Genomic DNA, 22,265 nt, shown 5'->3' on the forward strand with positions numbered 1-22,265 from the left:
CTTCAGCAGGTGCTCGTCGATTTGTTTTAACTGTCATCGTGTCTGTAAGGCAGCGCTTAATGTCTAATGTCTAAAATCTTTTTTTGGACAGTCATTTAGTCTAAGAAATTTGTTGACGTACTGAAATTGCTTTTGTCTCAAGAGTCCAAAATCCCAAAGGTGTTTTATTCATAGTCATATGAAACAGAGCAGTGCAGCTTAGCTGTACTTGTTTTAGTTAATGAATTCGTTAAATTCTTAATCAGTGGTCAGAACTGTCATTTTTGTTCATGTTCAGTCAGTGGACCCATTCACTTCTGAAGTTCTGGTGGTTTCAGCACTGACGTCTCCACACCTCTGTTTGCCCTGCTGGTGATGGTTGAGTTGAGCCAGCAGCACAGTGCACAGTGAGCAGCTGTGTCTGGAAAGCTCCATCACTGTTTGATCTGGATGTACTGACAATATAGCTGAATGTGTTTCATTGCAGCAGCAGAGCAAGCAGGATAATTGTTGCCGTTGGGACTCCATCCTAGTATCGCTTTCATACGCACGCACACACACACACACACACACACACACACACACACACACACACACACACACACACACTCACACTCACACATAAACTCATTCAGTGCAGCAGAGGACAATAGGATGTGTGTGTCATGAAGTGATGCTGCTGATGGTTACAGCTCTGCACTTGCACAAGTCATCACACGGGAAGACCCTGAACTTTGTGTGTGTGTGTGTGTGTGTGTGTGTGTGCGCGCATGTTTACCGATTTTATTGCTGTTGTAGCCAGAGGCAGAACAACACTGAGGTGTTGGACATACTCTCCTTTCTAAAACGGTGTCTTCACACTGAGTGTCATATACACATGTACATGACATTGTACACAGTTTTGATGAGTCAGCAGAATCAAATATCTTCATTGGGTCAACATGACAGGTTCATTATTAGTGTTAACAGTGAACTCTAACAGAGCCTCCTCTGCCTCGTCTAACTGAATCACTCTTTGCTAGAAATTGTCCGTTCTTTGATGCATTTGTTCTGACTCAAGTATGATTGGATGTTGACGTCTGATTGGTCAGCTGTTATGGGCTGACCATCCGTCATTATGCATTATTGCTTTGTGATTGTTCACATGTCAGCTGGGAGCCAGCTGTGTGGGGAATACATGCCCTTGTGGGGATCATGTAGCTGTGGTGTGGATGCTGATTACTCAGCTGTCACCGCTGGACTGTTGTGAAGTCGATGGCTTTGAAATCGTTCAGCACAAGGCGGTGGTTTGTGGTAAACCTCTAATCGACAAGCTCAACGGAAGATATTTTTGTGTGTGTAAGCATGTAATGGTGTAACATATGAATACATGTCTACGTGTTTGTTTTGACTTGCTTGTCAAACAGATATCCTCATATCCACATACACCCTGTTTTAAGACTATCATTCAGACTTTTTTAGGCTTGTTTTTTTCCAAAGAACCAAAACAATATTCCCCCTCTCATTATCAATGTTGCATATGTTTTTGGGATTCTTTGCTTGGAATTTGGAGAAATCAGTTGCTGACAGTCCCTAGGGCAACTGAGGTGAACTGGATGTGGTTTGTTGTGCCAAAAGTGTCAATATTACATTCCAAAGCATTACATTTGAACACAACAGCAGCATGTCTTTCCAAACACAATGGCCTGGTTACTCAGGATAATCCAAGTCTACAAAGTCACCTTTGTTTTTCTGTCTTTCCCTCTAGTCACTGATGTGGAATTGAAGCGGCTGAAAGATGCCTTCAAGAGAACCAGCGGCCTCACCTATTACATGACCCAGCAGTGCTTCTACAGGGAAGTGCTGGGAGATGGAGTTCCCCATAAAGTTGCAGAGGTAAGCCACAGTAATCTCACACACCATTCACCACTGAACATGAGTGTTACTCTGAAGTGATCTGCTGCATGCAAGTAGTCCTGGTTTATGTCCAAAACCTGGTTAGGTTAAGCCAGTCTTAGTAGAGCATCCAGCGCACCCCGAGATAGAAATGGCTGATCCTGTAGAAAGAAGGTGATATCTGATATCTAGTGTTTTGTGTTAGTATGTAACCCTTAAAGATCCAGGATAAGTATGTGTAAGATTTAGTGGCATCTATAGTGACTGCTAAAAATGCAAAAGGTGCTCTCCAGAGCCAGTGTTTGGTTTGTCCATTCTGGGCAACTATAGAAACATGGTGGACTCGATTGAACAGGACCCACTCCCTCTGTAGATATGAAGGGCTCATTCTAAGGTAATGGAAGCCTAACAATGGGTCCCCATAAATCCTACAGACTGGCCCCTTAACTTCAGACAATTTGGAGAAGACTTCGGTGGTTTTGCTGAATGTGTTGTGGGACACAGGGATCAATATTGACCTGCATAGCGTTACAGTCAGGGGTGCCGAGCAGAGACTGTAGAGACAAGGCGATCACTGGACTCACACTTTTTGCCTGGAGCTCTCCTGCGTCATCCAGAGAAGGAACCCAGCTCAGGTACAGCTGGTGGATCCCTCCTAACCTAAAAAGAATTGATAAGACTGCAGTCTTCCTCCCAGCACTAAGTCCAGCTCTGCATACCACTGGAGGACTCAGAGGTCCAATGAACAGGCATCATTACTTCCTTAGTGTTGTGCGTTTCCTGTTTTAAAGAGCATGATGTTGCCGGACATTAGACAGCAGGGGATCAATCCTAAGTGTAAATGGGCCATCAATTAGGGAGAATGGCAGTCGGAATAGTTCCAATATGCCTTGGATAGACATCCGGTCCAGTCTGGTGTATGAGCTTAAGCTGGTTTGATTTAATGTTAACCGACTAAAATGTGTTGTCAGTACTTGAGGTTCTGGCAAATTAAACAGTAGCCCACATCAATAAAGTGTGCAGAGGCACTAATTCCAACTCGCCTTGCATTAGTAATAAGCAATTGAAGCTGTGCTTTACCTCCTCGGGTCAATGAAGTCTCATAAGACATCAAAATAATATTATATCATAGACGACATTCTAAATGTCTCTGGGACACTGGATGCCAGAGACGTCCCTCCTTTGTTACTTAATGTTACCGCTGTGCCGTTCTCGTGAGCACTCCGGTGCGACCCTGTCCCTTTCATTGTAATCCAATCCTGCAGTGTTGGTTTGGAGACTTTATAGAAAAATCCATGATAAACCCAACACTGAGTGGATGTTAGCGCTGTGCCCCTGACTTGTGGGCCAATCAGAGGCTGTGGTTCTTTCTTTTTTCTTTTGCCTTTATTGAATAGTGCAGCTGAATAGAGAGCAAAGAGGGGAGAGAGAGGGCTCTACCAGGTGAGCTGCCACAGCGCCCCAGACGCTGTGTTTCTGACTGGACATGAGTGTGTGTGCGCTTCGTTATGCAATTGAATAACATATTTACTGAGGCCTGTTTGTTTATAGATAACATTTTGATATTTTCTCAAGTTACACTTGGCCGAAATACTTATTTGATGTATTATTTTGTCAAGTGCAACACCTAGTGGTTAAATTTGGTCCAACCCGGTCCTGCATTTGGCTAGAAGGTCCAATGTGAAGGATTTAGTGGCATCTCGCGGCGAGGGTGCAGACTGAATACACCATGCCTCACCCCTTCCTTTCCAAGTGTGTAAGAGAATCCACTGTGGCCACGAAACATGTGAAAGGCACTCACTAGAGTCACTGTTTGGTTTGTCCCTTCTGGGCTATTGTAGAAACATGGCAGTGCAATATTGAAGACTCCACAGACAGGACCCACTCACTCTGTAGCTATAAAGAGCACATTCTAAGGTAATGAAAACAGAACGTCCAACATTGATGGACGATAATGAAGCTCTGATGTCACAGCTTTAAAATACAGCTGCTGACTTACAGACACAGTCTCACTCGGTGCAGACCATATTGGCCAAAACAATATGACAATATGTTATACCCTAATTTCCATCTTACACATGGATGGTCAGCATCCAGTGTGCATAGAACTGCAGTTACGCAGGTGCCTCTTGTTTCCCTCACACATCTCCAGCTGATTGTAATTGGCTGAGCTGTTTGCCATCTCTCTTCCCAACATGAGCTGATCTCCTTCCTCTGCCTGTTAAAGTTGGCAGATTCAGAAACATTCAGAAGGAAAACAGATTGTTTGAGCTTGATGAACCAGGATTTGGAAAGGAAGTCCCAAAGTATTACTCACAGTTTGATGATTTAAGAGTGTTGGTTTCTACAAAGCACCAAAACCCAGAAAAACTGCAGTGTGCAGATGCATGTTTGTGGAATTTTTATTTCATGAGGATACATTGATAACACATACCATGTCTTTAGAGTGGAGTGTGTGTGTGTGTGTGTGTGTGTGTGTGTGTGTGTGTGAGTGAGTGAGTGAGTGAGTGAGTGAGTGAGTGAGTGAGTGAGTGAGTGAGTGAGTGAGTGAGTGAGTGAGTGAGTGAGTGAGTGAGTGAGTGAGTGAGTGAGTGAGTGAGTGAGTGAGTGAGTGAGTGAGAGTGAGCAGGAGAGAGTCAGTGAAAGCACTTTGTCCAAAAAGCGTTCTGTAAATGCAGTCCATTTACCATTCACTGAACACTACAACATGTGTCTTCTCTCTTTCTCTGACCATCTCTCCGTCCGGCCTCCCCTTTGTCACCATGGCAGCAGTTACTGCGGTGACAGCAGTCTAAGGTTGCTGCCGGTCTCTTCAAACAGAAACACGGCTGGTGTACAGTCTGACAGTTCAAAGAAAGCCTGAGCCTAATCAGCCAGTCAACAAACAGACCTGCTCTGTTAAAGTGCAGAAATCTCAGCAACGCTTTAGAAAACAAATGTCTCTGGTGCTTAAACACATTCATCTTTTGGTAGTTAGTGGTCATGATGATGATATATAGATGCAGTGATCCTCAGCAGAGGAGTACTCATAATGCTTTCATGTATAGGATGGAAGTGAGTCTGTGGGTTGTGTCTTTGTAGACTACACAAGGAGCTGTATCACCTCATGTTTTCAGTCGTATGTGTTGTGATCATATAATTCCTGTATGCATTAAAAATACACTGACACCTGTGGAATAACATGATGCTGGAAACCCCGTTATCTGAAAAATAGAAGCATGCTTTAATTCAGTTCCTCTCTTCATCTGAGGAGGTGAATACATTCAGCCATCTGTCATGTCACATGATATCACTCATCAATAGTACAGAGTATACTGTAGTCCTCAGCCACCAATTGTCCCATTCAAAAGACTTTAGTGCAGGAGGGACTTGTGCAGTTCCACTGTAATTGTGATTTATATCAGCTGTTGCTTTAATTGCTGGAACATCACTTGCAAACACAAAAAATACTGTAAATATGGCAAAGAGGAAATACAATGAGGAACAGTAAACGGGAACATTGTCCACAAGTAGGTTTTCTTCAACACTCACTCAACAATACTTACAGTAAGTCTGCAACATTACAAAGTACAGACTCAACAGCGTCAACAGAAACTGAGCTTTGTGAACTGGGAGTTCCACAAATGCCTTTAAACCCAATTACAAATGACTAAACTTCACTCTGTTACAATATTATGAGAAGTTTCCCAGAAACTCCAGTCAAGCTCATGTCAGAGCCACACCACCTGTTTCTGAGACAGCAGCTCAGAGAGCCCGGCAGTCTAAACTGGCTTCTGTCAGGGAGGGGTTTTTTGTAGCCTTTTACAAGATCAACAAAATGCATGAACGTTTCTCAGCCCAGGATGTCCCTCAGATGAGACAAGACACACAGATCTCAAGACTGTTTCACAACAGACTGCCATGCTGGACTTCAGGCTACAGACAGCCCATTAATTGAAGGTAACTAATGAGTTGATCAATATGCAGATGACTCTGTGCTGGGCTTTGGGCTCACTGAACGGTTTGAGGGAAACAATGTGAATCATCTTCTATGGCAGGGGTGGGCAACCTGTTCCACAAAGGGCCGCTTTCCAACCAAGCAGCAGCACACCAGACTTGACTCATTCAGTCAACTGATCTCACTCTTCAGACAGCTGATTGGTCAAACTGTGAGCTCTTGCTTGGTTGGAAAGAAGACCTGCAGCCACAGCGGCCCTTTGTGGAACAGGTTGCCCACCCCTGTTCTATGGCCTTCAAAGGCACCAAATCCAAACTATACACCTGCGGGAGATTATGAAGCAGTGTGTCAGACAGCTGTCTCCACCATCAGCACATCATCGAAACACCAAATGAGTCCTGTTCACCCCTCCAAGAGAGTTCAGACCCTCGGACATTCTACAGTATGACAAGGAGCAGTGAAGCTGCTTTCGAGGCTCAGGGTGGACCAGCATCTTACCAAGACAGTTCATGATGGTTAGTCCTTTAGTTTGCCACCTGTTGACAGTATACATGCATGAGCACTGTGGGGTCATAACAGCAGAGAGAGCAAATGTTTGATTTATTGTGTGTGGGGGTGTTTTAGTTTTAAAAACACAGGACTATCCATCTTATTTACCGTCCTCTCCTTAGCAGGGTTAAACCATTAAGAACACCATCTGAGGCAGTGCGTGTAGTCTCTGAACGTGATGTCATGCAAACTCAGGGGAATACACTGAACGCTTTAAAAAGACTTCATTATTTGATCTCTTTCAGTTTGACTCTTTAGTCACAGCGATGACTGTAAACGTCCTCAGGCCGCTGGGTGTGGGGACAGACTAGTAGCAGTGACAGTTGACTTCCTCGGGTGTTGACTTTTCTCAGATTGTTTGCCACAGTCAGTTTTAAAATTGGACATATACACATATAGTATGCCAAATGGTAACGCAGATTAAACATTGCTCCCTCTCTGATATAGTGTGACATAGACATAGGAGCCTGAGTCATTGTATGAATATCAAAAATATCAGTGAAAACAACTGTTCTCTGTATCTCTGTGCTTCAGACATTGTGACAGATGTCATGCTGCCATATCACAATGGAAGTAAACACACTGTCAGGCAGACTGAAGAGAAGTATGGCTTTGTAAACTACATGAGAGGCAGTCTGCTGGTGTCTGAATGTCTGTTTCTCACGCACAGCGCCTCACACTGTGTGAATGTGGTTTGGAACAAAATGTTTGGTTAAAGAAGCTGCACCTCCGTTAAGTTTGGGAGGCAGCAGAGGCCCTCGCCACCGGCACAGGCTCTAAGCTTAATAAAGGTGTTGTCTTCAAGACCATCGTCCCCTGATGACATCACCAGGCATTATTCTCTCATGCTTGACGAAGAAAATGGAACTTTCCATGACAACTAAACTGACCTTTATGTTTTAGTTCAGTGTAGTTCCCCTAATCTCAACCGCTACCTCATACCTGTTTTGCATGTTTGATCTGTCACACCACTCTGTATACTCAAAAAAAGGTTTTTAAATCAGAGTAGAAATGTCCACGTTACACAGAGTTCAAACATGGTAAGAATGGCTTAGGATTCAAACAATGGTCACATAAAGGGATTAGAAGGATCATAGACCTTTATAATGGTGGGTGATAGACTGATGTCCTTTAATGAAATCAAAGATAAATTCAACATCCCACAGTCTCACTTTTTTAAATACCTACATTTGAGAAGTTTTGTACACTCTAAGTTAAATCATTCATCTGACTGTCCCCCTTCAACAGTATTAGAACGATTTGCAGCCCAACATCAGTGCAGTAAAGGCCAGATCTCTACACTACAATATATTTTCATCTCATTCTAAAGAGTCATCTGACTCAATAAGGAGGCAGTGGAGTGAGGATTTACATGAATGTGTGCTGGACGGTGAGTGGAGTCAGATATGTTCAAAGACCCAGGGCCTTTCAATTAACTCTAGACTCAAATTAATACAGTATGAGTTGATAATGAGGACCTACTGTATATTACTCCAGTAAAGCTGAATAGATTTAATCCAGACATTCCAGACACTTGTGTGAAATGCCCAACTCATAAAGGCACCCTCTTCCACTGCATCTAATTAATCTCCAAACCTATTCCTATCTCTCCTAAACTCTGTATCCTGGGCCTCTACCCAGAAAATCTTTCCTTAAAATCACATGAAATCAAATTGATTAATCTTTGCCTTGTCCATTCAAACGTCTCTTTGCCATGTGCTGGAAAAATATGTCATGTCCCCCTGTTAGTCTCTGGCTTAAAGAATTATCATCATGTCTGGTTTTAGAGAAGCTGACTTATGACTTATATAGCTTGCTAAAATTTTATGAAATCTGGGGCCTTTTCTTACATTTTCTTGAAGAAACAGAGCTGCAATATACCCTTGATCCTGAAACTCCCTCCTAATGTGTCTTGTAAGCACTCATAGCATAGGCACTCTATGTTAATTTGTAAACTTGATTACTTTCTTATGCCATAAACAATCTGCTATTAGGATTATTGCAATAATAATACTTGTATGCCTTGCTCTACACTGGCTCTGTTGTCCTCTGGGTAGTGTCACTCTGTCGTCTGCTCTGTCAATAGCACTGCACTACGTATTTAATTTTGTAATTCTATGTATTCTTACTTTTTTATTTTTCATTTGATGGATGAGATGCTTGCTGGGTGGGTTGAGGTGGAGTTGTTATAGTTCATATTGTATGTTTATGTACATTTTGTATCTACGTTAAAATGTCAATAAATATATGTTAACAAAAAAAGAAATGTCCGTGTTACAGTACAGATAATTATCATGTTTATCTGTAGAAAACCAGATTATGCTGTATTATGACGTGTGTTGTGATTGGGTGAAGTCAGGGCAGTCATCAGTGCTGTAGTGTCTGACAGGAAAGATGTCTGAGTGTGATGAATGAATCATCAAACGCTGCAGGTTTACTCCATTCATTCAGCACTGTGATAACAGTCACTGAAGGGGACTATTTTGATGCAGTGTTTCACACATATGGTTATATTTGAATTCATAGATCAATGGGGAATCCATGCATGTGCCCATAATCTGAATTTGTTGAGACTTTGATTCCTACCTATCACTATATGAAGAAGTACAAGCAGAGTGTTGTTTGAACCACTGGCCAGAAGACAAGATAAGCCTCTATTGACAGCCAGAGGGGTCATTTGGTTATGCAAAAATGATAGGAGGTGTATATAAAACTAAAGTAAGAATGCAAAGCTGGCGGGTCTGAGTGATGTCACAGTCTGTGGTCTCCACTGCTCTGTGGTCTGATGGCAGTGGGCTCCTCTTTGCATCAGGGTGGAATATAATCTGCTGGCTGAGTGAGCAGCTCGTCGAGATGACGAGGCTGCAGCAGTCAGGGGAAGTCGGGTGGTGGCTTCAGAGCTCTGCATGGTATGACACAATCTCTATTTTTTGAAACCACAAGTGAAGCTCCCCTGCTGTGTGTGACCCACTGACACAGACACACATCATTCGTTCACTGACTGCACACTCTCCTCTCCAAGCCTCATCTACATATGTACAAGACAACATACACTGCTCTGTAGTTCTGTCCTTCATGCTCTCAGTGCAGCTCTGCTAAATGACAATAGCGCCCCCTGGCCTGGACCTCAAACTCTCTAGAAAGCTGAGCTGATTTGGCCTTTTGAAGGCTGTTAGAGACAGGTTTGTATCCATGATGATGAATATATTTTAGTCTAAATATTTTGTTTTGCTTAATTAACTCATGCAGTACTACACACTGTGACCCCAGAAGCAACCTCCAGTAAGGTCAGTCCAGAAACAGATACATTAGTCTCATCGTAAATTTTTACCTGAAAGAAATTCATTGTTTCTACGTGATTAGACTTCAGTGAAAGCTGTAATGAAATATTTGAGTATGGAAGACCACTCTTGACCCTGGGGGCAGTGGTTCTGACACATCTCAACTTACAAGAGTTTTCAACTGCATCTCATCCTTTTTTATGAACAAATGGACTGTGCACAGTAATTAAACAACTTCGCATCAAATTGCAACCCCTCATAGAACTGAACGGGGGACAGTGTGATCACAGTATATGACGTGTCATAACCAATAGACCACCATGACACCTCAGCACCTGTCATTTTCTCCAGGGACATTGAGGGGCCTTCATTTAGGTTCATTTCCTTCCACCTTGTTGTCTGTTGTTGGTGCCAGAAAATCCAAATCTGGCCTCCAGAGTGGTGCCTGGGTAGAGCTGAGGTGGGACCAGCAAGTAGCAGCAAGTGTGGATGAGCGATGCAAACAGAGTCCTCTACGTCCTCAGTGTCCTCTGAAAAAATCTGACATTTTCATCCAATAATTCCCATGTAACTGAAGCAACTGCATCTTAATATACTCGGACACGTCTCTATAACCGACAGGACTGGTTCCCACTGAGTGACAGACATGTGTTCAGTGTACAGATGTTTGGGGCATCCTGGTGGCAAAGGACTTTTGTTGCATGTCCTCCTTCTGTCTCTCTCATCTTTTCTGTGTGGTTCTTCCATAAATGCCACTGAATAACAGCTTACATGCTCCAAAACAAATCATAAAGTGTGATCCCAGAAATCTGAGTGCACCCACTGTCTGAGTATTCCAGAGAGTTTGATCTGCTGCTGTTTTTAATGTAGTCGATAACTGCTTTGACAGTACTTTGTTTTTTGCCCGCCCACTGTCTCCTGCACTTCCTGTCTCTATCTTTCATTCTCTCTCTCTCTCTCTCTCTCTCTCTCTCTCTCTCTCCTCTTTCTGCCTTTCTTAAAATTCCCCATCTGTAATTTCAGCCTCTGCAGGTCGCAAATGTTTCAGTGTGTGTGGGTTGGGAAGAGATTATGCTCAAACCAAAACACGGTTTCTTGTCAAGCACGTGCACCCACAGACACAGTGATACAGTCGTGTCATCACTCATCTGCCAGCGTGCTTGCTGTTCTGCTGCTGGAGTGTAAATGATGTTTGGGAAATGGGATTCTTTCATAATGGGCTTCACGTTACTTCTGCACAAAGGTTGTCTTAACTGATGGCTGCCTTATTGGATTGTCGTATTTTTGGCAGGTGTAAGTGACATTGTATCAACCTGTTTTATTGTCTGAAAGTGGAAAAGACAAAGCGCTGCAGCCAGGTTCACTGGGGACGGCTGGTGATTCTGGTGAAATCCATGGTGAGACGACGGCTTGTCACTCAACACCTCTGTGTTTTGTGTGTTTCAGGTGATCTACACCTCATTTGGAGGCTCGTCTAAAGGGCTGCACTTCAACAATCTGATCGTGGGTCTGGTGCTCCTGACCCGGGGACGCGATGAAGAGAAGGCCAAGTGTAAGTTGTTTCCGATGCGTGGACAGGGACACTGTGTTGACGCTGTCCTGCTGCTTTTCTGTTGTTCTCAAGTGTATATATGTTTCCAACCAACAAGAAAGCGTGAGACATCTTGAAAAGAGAATGTGACTTGAACAAAATCAGTTAAGTGTCCAAAAGAAACACAACAAACCATAAACTGCAGCAAGTTGTCTTCGTCTGTGTCAGCTGACGTGCTGGCGACAGATCTGATGACCACGTGCCACGACAGAGAGTTGAAACCACATAATCAAAAATTCCAACTACAATACAACTGCAACAGAAGCTGTGGTCACATGAAGTCATTTGAGGTGCACACAACCGAATTTTAATCTCCATGATTGGATGTTTTGTGCAAGCTGAGTTTACTTCTCTGCTTATGTTTTCATACCCACATGCTTCTTATCGCTGCACCAGATACAGCACGGCTGCCAGTCTTTTGTGCTGATGATTCAGACAGCCTTGAAAAGGCTCCAGCTGTCAGTCACCCCACAGTGTCCTTGTACAAAATGAACAGGACTTGGACTTCCAGAACCCTCGTTGCCCCAAATAACTCTCACAACCTTACAGTCAGAGCTGACTGTATCAAGTCACATTGGAAGGGGCTCTTTCTGTTTGTCTGACTTAGACCTTGTTGTGGGACATAATACATAATTTCCATTCTAGGGAATTAATTACTTCATCCTCTTACAACCATAACGGTATTAAAGTGTTTTTCATGCCCACATTTCTTTCCTGCTCTTCATCCCTCCCTGTCGGTTTCTCTCTCTCTCTCCCTCCCTCCTCTCTGTCTTCGTCGTTCTTCTTCTGATAGTTCTGGTTGACGTGTTGCAGGCAGTCTAATCCATCAGGACAGTATTGACATTGTAGCTTCAGTCGTCCTTACTGCAGCTGCATGAAGGAGGCCTGCCTTCTGTGATAAAGCTGAACTCTCTTCTGTCACTCTGTGTGTGTGTGTGTGTGTGTGTGTGTGTGTGTGTGTGTGTGTGTGTGTGGTGTGTGTGTGTGTGTGTGTGTGTGTGTGTGTGTGTGTGTGTGTGTGTGTGTGTGTGTGTGTGTGTGTGCGCACAGACCTCTTCAGCCTGTTTGCCAGTGATCTGGGTGGATATGCTGCAAGGGAAGATATAGAAGCAGTTCTGCAGGTCCTGGATGGAGAAGTCCCGACATCCCTCAAAAAGTGCTTCAGTGAGGTCAGAATACACCACAGCTTGTTATGATGATCTTAATTGTGGACTGACCTTCTGCTTGGAATCGGTGTTGGATGTATGGACTCTACTCAGCTGGGGACATGATTTTTAATCACACAATAGATTACAACTAGTGAGTAGCATAGTGATGCGCCATCGATTCAGCTCACTCACAAACAAGTGACTCTGGCTACGTCAACACTGAAAGGTTTCCACGTTAAAACAGCGTGTCTCCGTTGAGACGAGCATCTTTTTTAGCACCATTTCTCGCACATGCATTGCAAAGATGGATCGTGCGGAGGCTGCCACGGTCACTTCATTCATCACACTGTTTTCTTTGTAGCACGTGTGACATATATGTCCCACTGCACAGCCCTGGACTTGGTAATAACAAAAGCAAGTGAGCTACAGAAGGATAACACCCACACTCTTTCCTTGGCTCATGGAGTTTGCTTCCATCATTACACAAGTGTTGGTCACATGCTCATGAAACACCTATTGTTGAAGTTTTGCACATGGAGCCACAGAGATAAGACCAAGTTTGCCATCACAGAGACTTATCATACTGCTTATCAGAATACAAAAGAGCCTTTCAAATCACAGCCCACCACAAAAAACTTTGGAAAGTGGAAATCCCCCTGGGGTGCTCCCACACTGAGATGACATTAATGTTAAGGAAGTCCCAATCAAGGTTTTCTGTCCTCCATCATGGTCCTTCAGTGTTGGATGAAGGTCCTGCTTCAAGACTAAAAAGCTGAAGTAATTGCTCTGATAGGAGTGTTTCCTGGACTCCATTGTGATGCTCACAGCAGTTACACAATCATGACAGACGCAGACCGTCTCCTGCATTCCACAGACTAACTGTGTGTGTGTGTGTGTGTGTGTGTGTGTGTGTGTGTGTGTGTGTGTGTGTGTGTGTGTGTGTGTGTGTGTGTGTGTGTGTGTGTGTGTGTGTGTTTGGCAGGGTGACAAGGTGAACTATGAGCGCTTCAGGAACTGGCTACTGCAGAACAAGGAGGCCTTCACTTTGTCCAGATGGCTCCTGTCTGGGGGAGTGTGTGTCACGCTCACCGATGACAGTGACACACCCACCTTCTATCAGACCCTGGCTGGCGTCACACACTGTAAGTCCCCAAAACACTCCGAATCAAGGTGTTTGTGATATATTGTATGTCCACATAGGTAAGTGTGTTAACTTGTGGATGTTCATACTCATAGTCGGTGGCCATTTATTCTCTTGTCAAATGTTTTTATGGTATACAGTGGACCCTCATTACTCGCGGGAGTTACGTTCTAAAAATAACCCACAATAGGCGAAATCCACAAAGTAGTCAGCTTTATTTTTTACAATTATTATAGATGTTTTAAGGCTGTAAAACCGTCACTACACTCTTTATACACTTTTCTCAAACAGGCATTAACATTTTCTCACATTTCTCTCTTGTTTAAACACTCTCAAAGTTCAAACCTTCGTAGAAAAATAAGTCCAGTATTATAGAATGAAACCAAAGATCAAAATCTGTTCAGGCCCACACATTTGTTTGAGAAAAAAAATACAGACGTTTTCCTATAAATAATTATGATGGCTTTTAGAACTAACGAATTACATTTTAACGATCAACTTACGAGCTTGGAAACATAAGAACTGTAATGAACAAAACATCAGAGGGTCCCATTCTTGCGCAGCTCGCTGAAGCTCATTGGCCATCCTCACCACGGTTGCCAAGCGCTCAAGTGTTAGTCCATCCTCTTCATCTTTATCAACACTTGCGTCCTCTTCATCCTCTTCTCTCTCATCCTCGCTTGGTGGCTTTGTCATCTCTGCCAGGTCTTCATCAGTCAGCGGTTGTGAGTGGGCATCAATCAGGGCATTAATGTCATTTGGACTCATATCATTAAAGCCATCTCCCCCAAGCTGTTTAGCCAGATTCACAGCTGTATCTACCGCAGAGTGGTGGATCTCATCAAGAGAGCATCCGGTAGGGTTGTGCACTGCCTCTGGCCACAGTTTTTTCCAGCAGGCAGTTAAAGTTTCATTTTTCATCTCCTGAATGGCTCTCTGAATATTTTGGAGACATGGTGCAAGGGTGTATTCACGCCAGTAGGCCTTTATTGAGAAATCTTGATCTGAGTCCACAGCCTCAACAAGATGTTGCAGGGTGTTGCGTGTATAGAGAGCCTTGAACGCGTGGATGATGCCTTGGTCCATGGGCTGAATCATCAATGTAGTGTTTGGCGGCAGAAATTCGATTTGCACACCATCATGCGACAGATCATCAGCGTGGACTCCAGCGTTGTCTACGAGCAGAAGCACTTTAAAGTCTAGTCCTTTTCTAGCCCTAACGCTTGACCTCCGGGATGAAACACTGTTTGAACCAATCCAGATTGAGCGCTTTTGTCATCCAAGCCTTTGCGTTGTGCATCCAGTAAACGGGCAACGCATTCTTATGTTTGTGTTTTAGAGCTCTTGGATTTTTTGACCTGTAAATAAGCCCCGGTTTTTATCACAAAGCCTGCGGCATTTCCACACGTAACCAGAGTCACGCGATCTTTTTGGGCCTTAAATCCTGGGGTTTTGGCTTCGTCCTGCATTATAAAGGTGCGAGAGGGCATCCGTTTCCAAAATAAGCCTGTCTCATCCATATTAAAAACTTGTTCAGGCTTATATCCCCCTTCCTCGATGACCGCTTTAAATTTGTTGTTCGCGTATGCCTCTGCTCCAGCGATATCCACAGAGGCGGCCTCTCCGTGCAGAGAAACACTTTTAAGTCCAAAGTGTTTCTGAAATTTGTCAAACCAGCCCTTGCTGGCATTAAATGGGCTTGGTTCTGCGTGAAAAGCACTGGTCAGTGGCCTGGGCTCTGCGTCATCCCGCTCCTTGCTGTCATGGACATCATCGCTGTCAGCAAAACTTTCATAAAGCTGTTTAGCTTTTGTGTGGATAATGTTGGTATCCAGCGTAATATTCTTTTTCCTGCAGTCACTGATCCACAAAGCTAAAGTAGACTCCATCCTTACGATGGTCTTGTTGTGGACAGTTACAACACTTTTTGCATCCTTGTTAAAACTTGTTGCTGCTGTCGTCCTTATGTTATTTTCCTCCTTCTTTATGTAACGAACCAAAGATTCATTTATTCCGTATTGGCGCCCTACAGCCACGTAACTTTTACCTTCCTTCAGCATGTCCAGAAGTTCAACTTTTTGTGCGATGGTGAGCATCTTCCTCTGCCTTTTGGGTGCGACAGCAGGTGCCTTTGACAGTGCGGAACGTTTCGTTGACATTGTGGGTTTTGTTGGGGAGAAAACTTGCAAACATACAGCACTTCAGAGTCACACTGCTAGTGATCGAAGATTTGTGTAAATTTGGCTAGCTGAACGCATTCTGTACTGTACAGGAGACACAGCATGGAGGAGATTGATTGACAATGGTCTACAGTCCCTTAGCTAATCAGGACACAGAACACAATGCGCTGTAATAAAAAAAGCATCCAAAAACTACTAAAAAAATCTCAGAAAAACTACTAAAAAAATCTGCAAAACTGCGTGGCTGCGGAAGGTGAACGACATTATAGCGAGGGACCACTGTACCTTAAAGGCCATTCTACAGATAATAGCCAGTCACTAATATATGCTGAGCATACCTGCACTGAATATCTCACATGGTAGAACAGCATAATGTATATTTTTACAGCTCTAATTCCATCAGTAGAGACATGCCATGCGCACCAATCTTCTCCAAGTTGCACAAGTTACTGTTTTCATCTGCTAATTAGTCCCAGTGGCTTCTTCTTCTGCCATGTTTTGGATTGGTGTTATGCTCTTGTCAATGTCACTCACGTTTCACATCAAAAGCCAACCAGAAAAGGTAGAGGGTATATGTGATGTAGCATGACACGGCTGTCGTGCTGATAGAACGAGCTCTGTGGAAATGTGCATTTGACTGAAATTATCAAGACAACTGGCAAACAGGAGGAAATGCTCAGTTTTCAGTGACAGCAAACAGTCAACAGCTTATTCAATATTGGCCCTAAATCCAGCACAAGGTCTTGAAAATGACATTTGGCTTCACCAGGGACTTGCAGACACTCTGCAGTCCAAGCGTGTGCTTCTTTCTGCCATGTCTTTGTGATGTGAAGCAGATAGTTCCCCAGGTGAGTCTTCCTCCCTCTTCTGCCTGGCTTGTAGAGTGCAGATGTCTCAAGAAATACCTTGAATGGCTCGCAAAAGTTGTTAAAGTTCAGATGAAGTCATTGCATTACATCGCTGGTTTTCCCCCCATCAGTGGCACTGAGTGCCCTGGGAAATGACTGACAGGCTCGATTTATCACCCTCAGTCATTCACTCTCCTCCTTTCACTCAACTTGCCTTTTTCATTATTCTGTCTGTCCTTCACCAAGGTCTCTCTCCTCCCACTGCCTTCTGTATCCATTTCCTCACTGTCACACTCGTTCATGTTTGTTTTATTTTAAGTACTGATGGCTTAAGTAACTGAAGAATGGCTTGTGTTATTCATGCATAATGTTAAAGATGAATGTGTGAAATGAAAGCTCTGGACATGTCCACCTGCTCAACCATCTAATTGACTTTGAAATCAATTGAAGTTTGTTTTTTTTTGTTTTTTTTTACAGTGTGCTTTCTTTGTTCTGTTAAGATTACAGCAAATCAGGTTGAAACTAGTGAATCAGAAAGTCTGCAAATTTCACAGATTTTAGATTCCTTTATTAACCCTCCTGTTTGTTGATACTGAGCTGGATGTCCGTGCGCAGTGGCAGAGCTCTCGACAGTTTTAATAGTTGCTCTAGTGGGGAAACTGTTGGAGGTAATGAGATAAACGTGGCACCTGTTACTGAAGATGCAGCTGTTGGATTGTGCTGCTCAACCTGTTCAAAGCTGTGCTGAAGTCATTTTTGTTCTTTTATGCAGCTGGCTGGTGTTGCACAGTATACTGGTACTGAATAGGTTCTCTTGTGGGTTTTAAACACAGATGACTCAGCAAACCCTGTAAAAAGATGCAGCTGTCGCATTCTTTTTAACTGCATTTAACTCATGCGATAAATGAATGATTGAACAATAATTTCTCCAAGTTAAATGAGGACAAAGCTGAAAGTCTGCTTGGCCCTCAAACAAAAAGAGAAATGCTGTTTAATAATCTGGGGGAATGAACTCTCTGGATTAAATCTGAGGTTACAATTAGTGGTGTTCTCCAAGAATCAGATCTAAGTCCCACATCATCAAGGTGAAGGAAACCTTCGACTTTCACCTCAGACACAGTGAAAATACAACCACCTGCAGCCTTTGTCAGCGATGCCCCAAAGCTCTGGAACACAGATATCAAGGAAGGTAGATCACTAAATATTTTTAAGGAAAAGCTGAAAATGTATCGCGTCACTTCAGCCTTTAACTAGCGATGGCTTTCCTGATACAGATCTGAGACTCTTGCGCTTTGCCTCACACTCATGCACTGCTGCACGTCTTTTGAACTGCTTGGTTTTATGCATTCTATGGACTCTTATTTTGAACTTCATTTTTTTACTGTTATTCAGTGGATTTTATTTTGCATCTTTATTGTCTGTCTTTTCATGTATCATATATTTTCTTCAGTTTGGTTGATATCAATTCCTTCCATTATTAAAATTTCTTACAAGTTTAGATATTGCACACCTGACACCACATCATGCCCTCTGAAATGTGCACAGCTCATGCTGCCTACCAGTTGATTGGGCCTTAGAATGTAAATTCTAATTTTGGGTAGTCCTATGAATTATACACTGTGTGTTCATGTAATTTACAGAAAAGAAAAGTTGAGAGGTTCACCAAAAAATGAACGAGAGGTTTGTCTCTTCTTATCCCTCAGAGGTAAAATAAATCATTACAGTTGAATAAGTGGGGCTGTTATCAAACCTCGTTCTATTTGTTACCAACCACAGTACAGTATATCCATAATCACACAGTATCGACAGCTGTCAAGCACTGACAAGTTGGCGTTTAGGCTTGTAATCCTCTCACAGTGTTATTCACTGAGCACTGAGTTACTGATTTAAATGACAATTTTGACAATTTTAGCCAGTTTTAGTCTATTTAGCCAAAGTTATTGTACAGCTGCTTGTGTTAAGACGACATTTAACTAGTTTGAAAACTATCCAAAGGATGGAAAAAAGAAGTTGTGCACCGCTTGATGTGCATCAGGACTGATACAGATCTTATTTGGCAGATCAGGTATGGGCCATGACATAACCGATCCGTGTTGGAAATAAAAATCCAAAGGATTCCAGTGAGTCCCACACAGTGAGGAACACAGATGTAATTTGGGGTACATACAGCACCGTTTCAGTCTTTTTGCTTGACTGACTCTCTGCGACTTTACAATTGAATATTTGTAAATCCAAGAGAAGTTGTATCGTGATACACATATATAAGTATTCTAAAAACAGCACATGGAAAATAAAAAGAATAGAGTTCTTTAAAATTGCAAGCCAGGTAAATTTAGCCAGGCTTTATTTTGCCAATTAAGGACAGAGGGCTGGAAAGAACGTGTCTTGTCAAGAGAACGTGGACGTTGCCTTTAATCTGCCCGCTCCCAGCTTATCCTCTTAACTTTGTGTGTGTGTGTGTGTGTGTGTGTGTGTGTGTGTGTGTGTGTGTGTGTGTGTGTGTGTGTGTGTGTGTGTGTGTGTGTGTGTGTGTGTGTGTGTGTGTGTGTGTGTGTGTGTGTGTGTGTGTGTTGGAGAGAGAGAGAGTGACTGACACACTCCTGGTTCATTACTCTTTCCAGAACAAGAACGTAAAGCTTGACTCATGGCAAAGCTTAGTACAGCGAATCCTCTGCTAACCTGCTAGCCTCTGAGACTGTCATAATATTTTGAGTAGAAATCTGTGGGAATAACAGCCCTGCGGACACAATGACGTAGTTTGTGTGAGCGGTCATCACGGGGAGTTTGCTATGGTACATGCTGGCTATAGCAGCACCTCTCTAAGGATGTTCCCTGGATAATGGTATGGTATCTCTGCTGCCACTCGGACAGAGTTGCGCCTCTAGGTGGGTATCAGGCCAGACGAGGCACCTGCCGTAGAGACAGATGCAGGGAATTGACAGAATCATTAGTGGCCACTGGTCAGTTGTGTTTATTATGTCAGATATTTGTGATTGGCATTCATGATAACGTCTGGTGCAGCCAGGTTTGTTTGAGGTCTTGTTTGGTTCTTCGAGCATTTAAATGGCATTAGTAGAAGAGGGCACTTCATTGTTGCTGGTTTAAAGAGAAGCTAATAGGAACTTATATTTGTCGTTGTTAGACTTAGGATCTTTTTTAGCAGCTGTTTGTGTTGAGACACTATTAGAGAACTTTCTGTTTGGTATCAGCTCTGCATCATATCAGCATTAGTGTTGAACATGGACGTACAGCCGTACCTGTAAGACAAATTGTGCTTCACCAGACATCCATATCAGCAGTGTTTGCTTGCAAACCTGTGGCTGGAGCCTCAAACAGACCCTGATGTTTGCTGCTCTTCTGTATCTCAAGGGTGCCAGAAGTGAAAGTCTGTCTGTTCTTTTACCACTGCTGCACTTAAGATCCTTCAGCGTTTGACGGAATAGACTGCCGAACTCAAAGTCCTTCAGAGTCTGCCATAATTACAAAGACTTGAAATCAAACACTGATGTTGTGTGTGGAAGCATGAAGCGACCCTGAGATGGATGGGAGATGTGCAGGAGGCGATCCATAGCCGGGGTAATGAGTTTTATAGATTAGCAGTCAGATGGCATCACAGCTGTCATGAGGAATGTTCAGCATGATGAACACAAGTGTTTATTTCTATCTTGTTGACCAGGACTAATCACTGATGCATGCAGAATGCTATAGTATTGTTTCCCTACCTGCTTTTAGACTTGACTTCATTGTTTAGAGTAAGGGTGTGCTTGTTTTCTGATCACTGCACAGAAAGTGTTCTTCCCTGGTTTTTGTTGTTAGCAGTGTCTAACTGAGCTTTGAGATGGAAAAGTAGTCATGAGTCTGAGTCTCACTCCCTGCATTAGTCCATACTCCTTAATAATTTATCATTTTCATGTTATTTCCTCCATGCCTTCTCCATATAGTTCCCTTCACATGCTAAATCATTGATTTCATACTCAGCCAGTGGCAGTAAAAAGGTGATTGAGTGCTTCCCAGTCAGGCCAAGGTCAGCTGTCCTGATGCTCACCTCTGGACCGCAGGGAATCCGAACCTGGATGAGAGAGGAACGCCCCTCTCACTGTCCATTCTCCGGTGTGCTGCTTCACCAGCAGTCGACCACAACCATCATCGTCCCATCTGACTGGAAGCTGTGACCAGTCACTGCTAAAATCAAGCTTTCAGGAAGCTCCTTTTAATAGCCCGACTGGGAAGCCACCATCGACTATCTGCCAGGGACGGACTGCCATTTGATTTGTGTGTCTGTGTTTTGACACCTGTCATATGTTTTGGCTCCATGCCAAAGGCTAGCCGGCTAGCGGCTCAATCCTATTACTGTACCTTAAGCTGTGGATTAGCATGTTGAAAGGGGGAGGCTGGTTCATTGACCCTGGCAGAGGTACATATGCTATATTGGTCTGATCCGTATCGCTCCATTACAAGTTGAGTCAAATACCATTCCACCCAGTGGCCGTTACGTGTTGCCAGCTTGGTTTTGCTGTGGTATCCGAACCGTTGTCATTTTCACTCTTCTTCTCACACGGTCTCAACATGTACATGCTCTAATTAACAGTAGAGATAGGTTACTTTATTTCCTTCTTTGTTCCATCATTTAACTTTCCACTTTGGATGTAACACATTGTGATTTCCTTATTTCCTACTTTTATGTTTATGTTTATGCTGTTCTCAATTGCTGTTGGCCATCTTCAGACTGCTTGTTTTGTCCAATCAACAGTCCAAACCCCAAAATAGTCAATTAGCTATGATATCATAAAAAAGAGCAATAAATCCTGACATTCAGGAAACCTGAAACTGGAGAGTATTTTACATTTTAGCTCAACAGAAAAGCTAAAACATTTAATCAGAATAGTTGATTTCCTGGCAGTTAACTAATTGATTAAAGGACTAATCCTTTCAGCTCTAAAACACCACAGGGTTTACATGGACAGAGTCAAATAGATTCATTAAAACAATGAGAGAAATTACAAATACCACCTTAAGAGGAAACAGGGATGAAATACTCCATTAATTCTGTAGGTTTGTTCCATCATACTTGAATAGATTTGTAGAAAGGTAGTTGATGGATTCAGTGAATTTTTCGAAACCTGGAGAAGTTATGAAGATGAACGGTGCCACGAGGCTCAACGAGCTGGCAGATAAGACTGAGGTGACTGACTGTGGAGAGACGAATGCTGACCCAAGCTGTTGCTTATCATGAGCAACACCTTCCACCCCTCCCACCACACTCTGGCCCAGAACACAGGCTGGTTCCCTGAAGGTGCTCTGCTGAGAGCCACAGGACGTCTTTTGTATTGCGTGATGAAGAGTGAATCTCAGTGTGGGGTGCTTTTACTGTTGTTCTCCCTGCTCCCACACTGCCATAACAGCTCTCCACCCACCAGTCACCAGCACCTGTCTTTGATGAATACAGGCCCTGTTGCTCACGTGTTTCCTTGCTGCTATGCACTTTAGCACCTTATTCATTATTCATCATACCTTGTAGTTTATACTTTCCTCCATTTCTGTGTGTTAGGCAGTGTTTCAGTTCGAAGTATTACATTAAACATTATTCCTTAAGGTTATTGCATCATACTATATACAGCATGAATCATAAATTCATACAGTCTTTACAGATTTATAATCTGTTCTACATGCGACTCCCTCTATCTGTAGACCTTTAAGTGCTGCCAAGAGCTGGTGGGACTTGGACCACAGAGCTCC

At 43.2% G+C, this 22,265-nt stretch overlaps 1 protein-coding gene across 4 annotated transcripts in view; it reads left to right on the forward strand.

The window, feature by feature from the left end:
• Positions 1–22,265, forward strand: part of usp32 (ubiquitin specific peptidase 32) — a 58,532-nt gene that overhangs the window by 15,249 nt on the left and 21,018 nt on the right. For all 4 annotated transcript variants that reach the window (XM_070970208.1, XM_070970206.1, XM_070970209.1 and 1 more), the window contains exons 2-5: positions 1,727–1,854; positions 11,068–11,173; positions 12,263–12,381; positions 13,343–13,502. In XM_070970208.1, the coding sequence (XP_070826309.1) occupies positions 1,727–1,854; positions 11,068–11,173; positions 12,263–12,381; positions 13,343–13,502 (513 nt within the window). The remainder of the gene's footprint in view (positions 1–1,726; positions 1,855–11,067; positions 11,174–12,262; positions 12,382–13,342; positions 13,503–22,265) is intronic.

The sequence above is a fragment of the Chaetodon trifascialis genome, chromosome 9 (assembly GCF_039877785.1).
Source record: "Chaetodon trifascialis isolate fChaTrf1 chromosome 9, fChaTrf1.hap1, whole genome shotgun sequence".
Lineage (NCBI taxonomy): Eukaryota > Metazoa > Chordata > Actinopteri > Chaetodontiformes > Chaetodontidae > Chaetodon > Chaetodon trifascialis.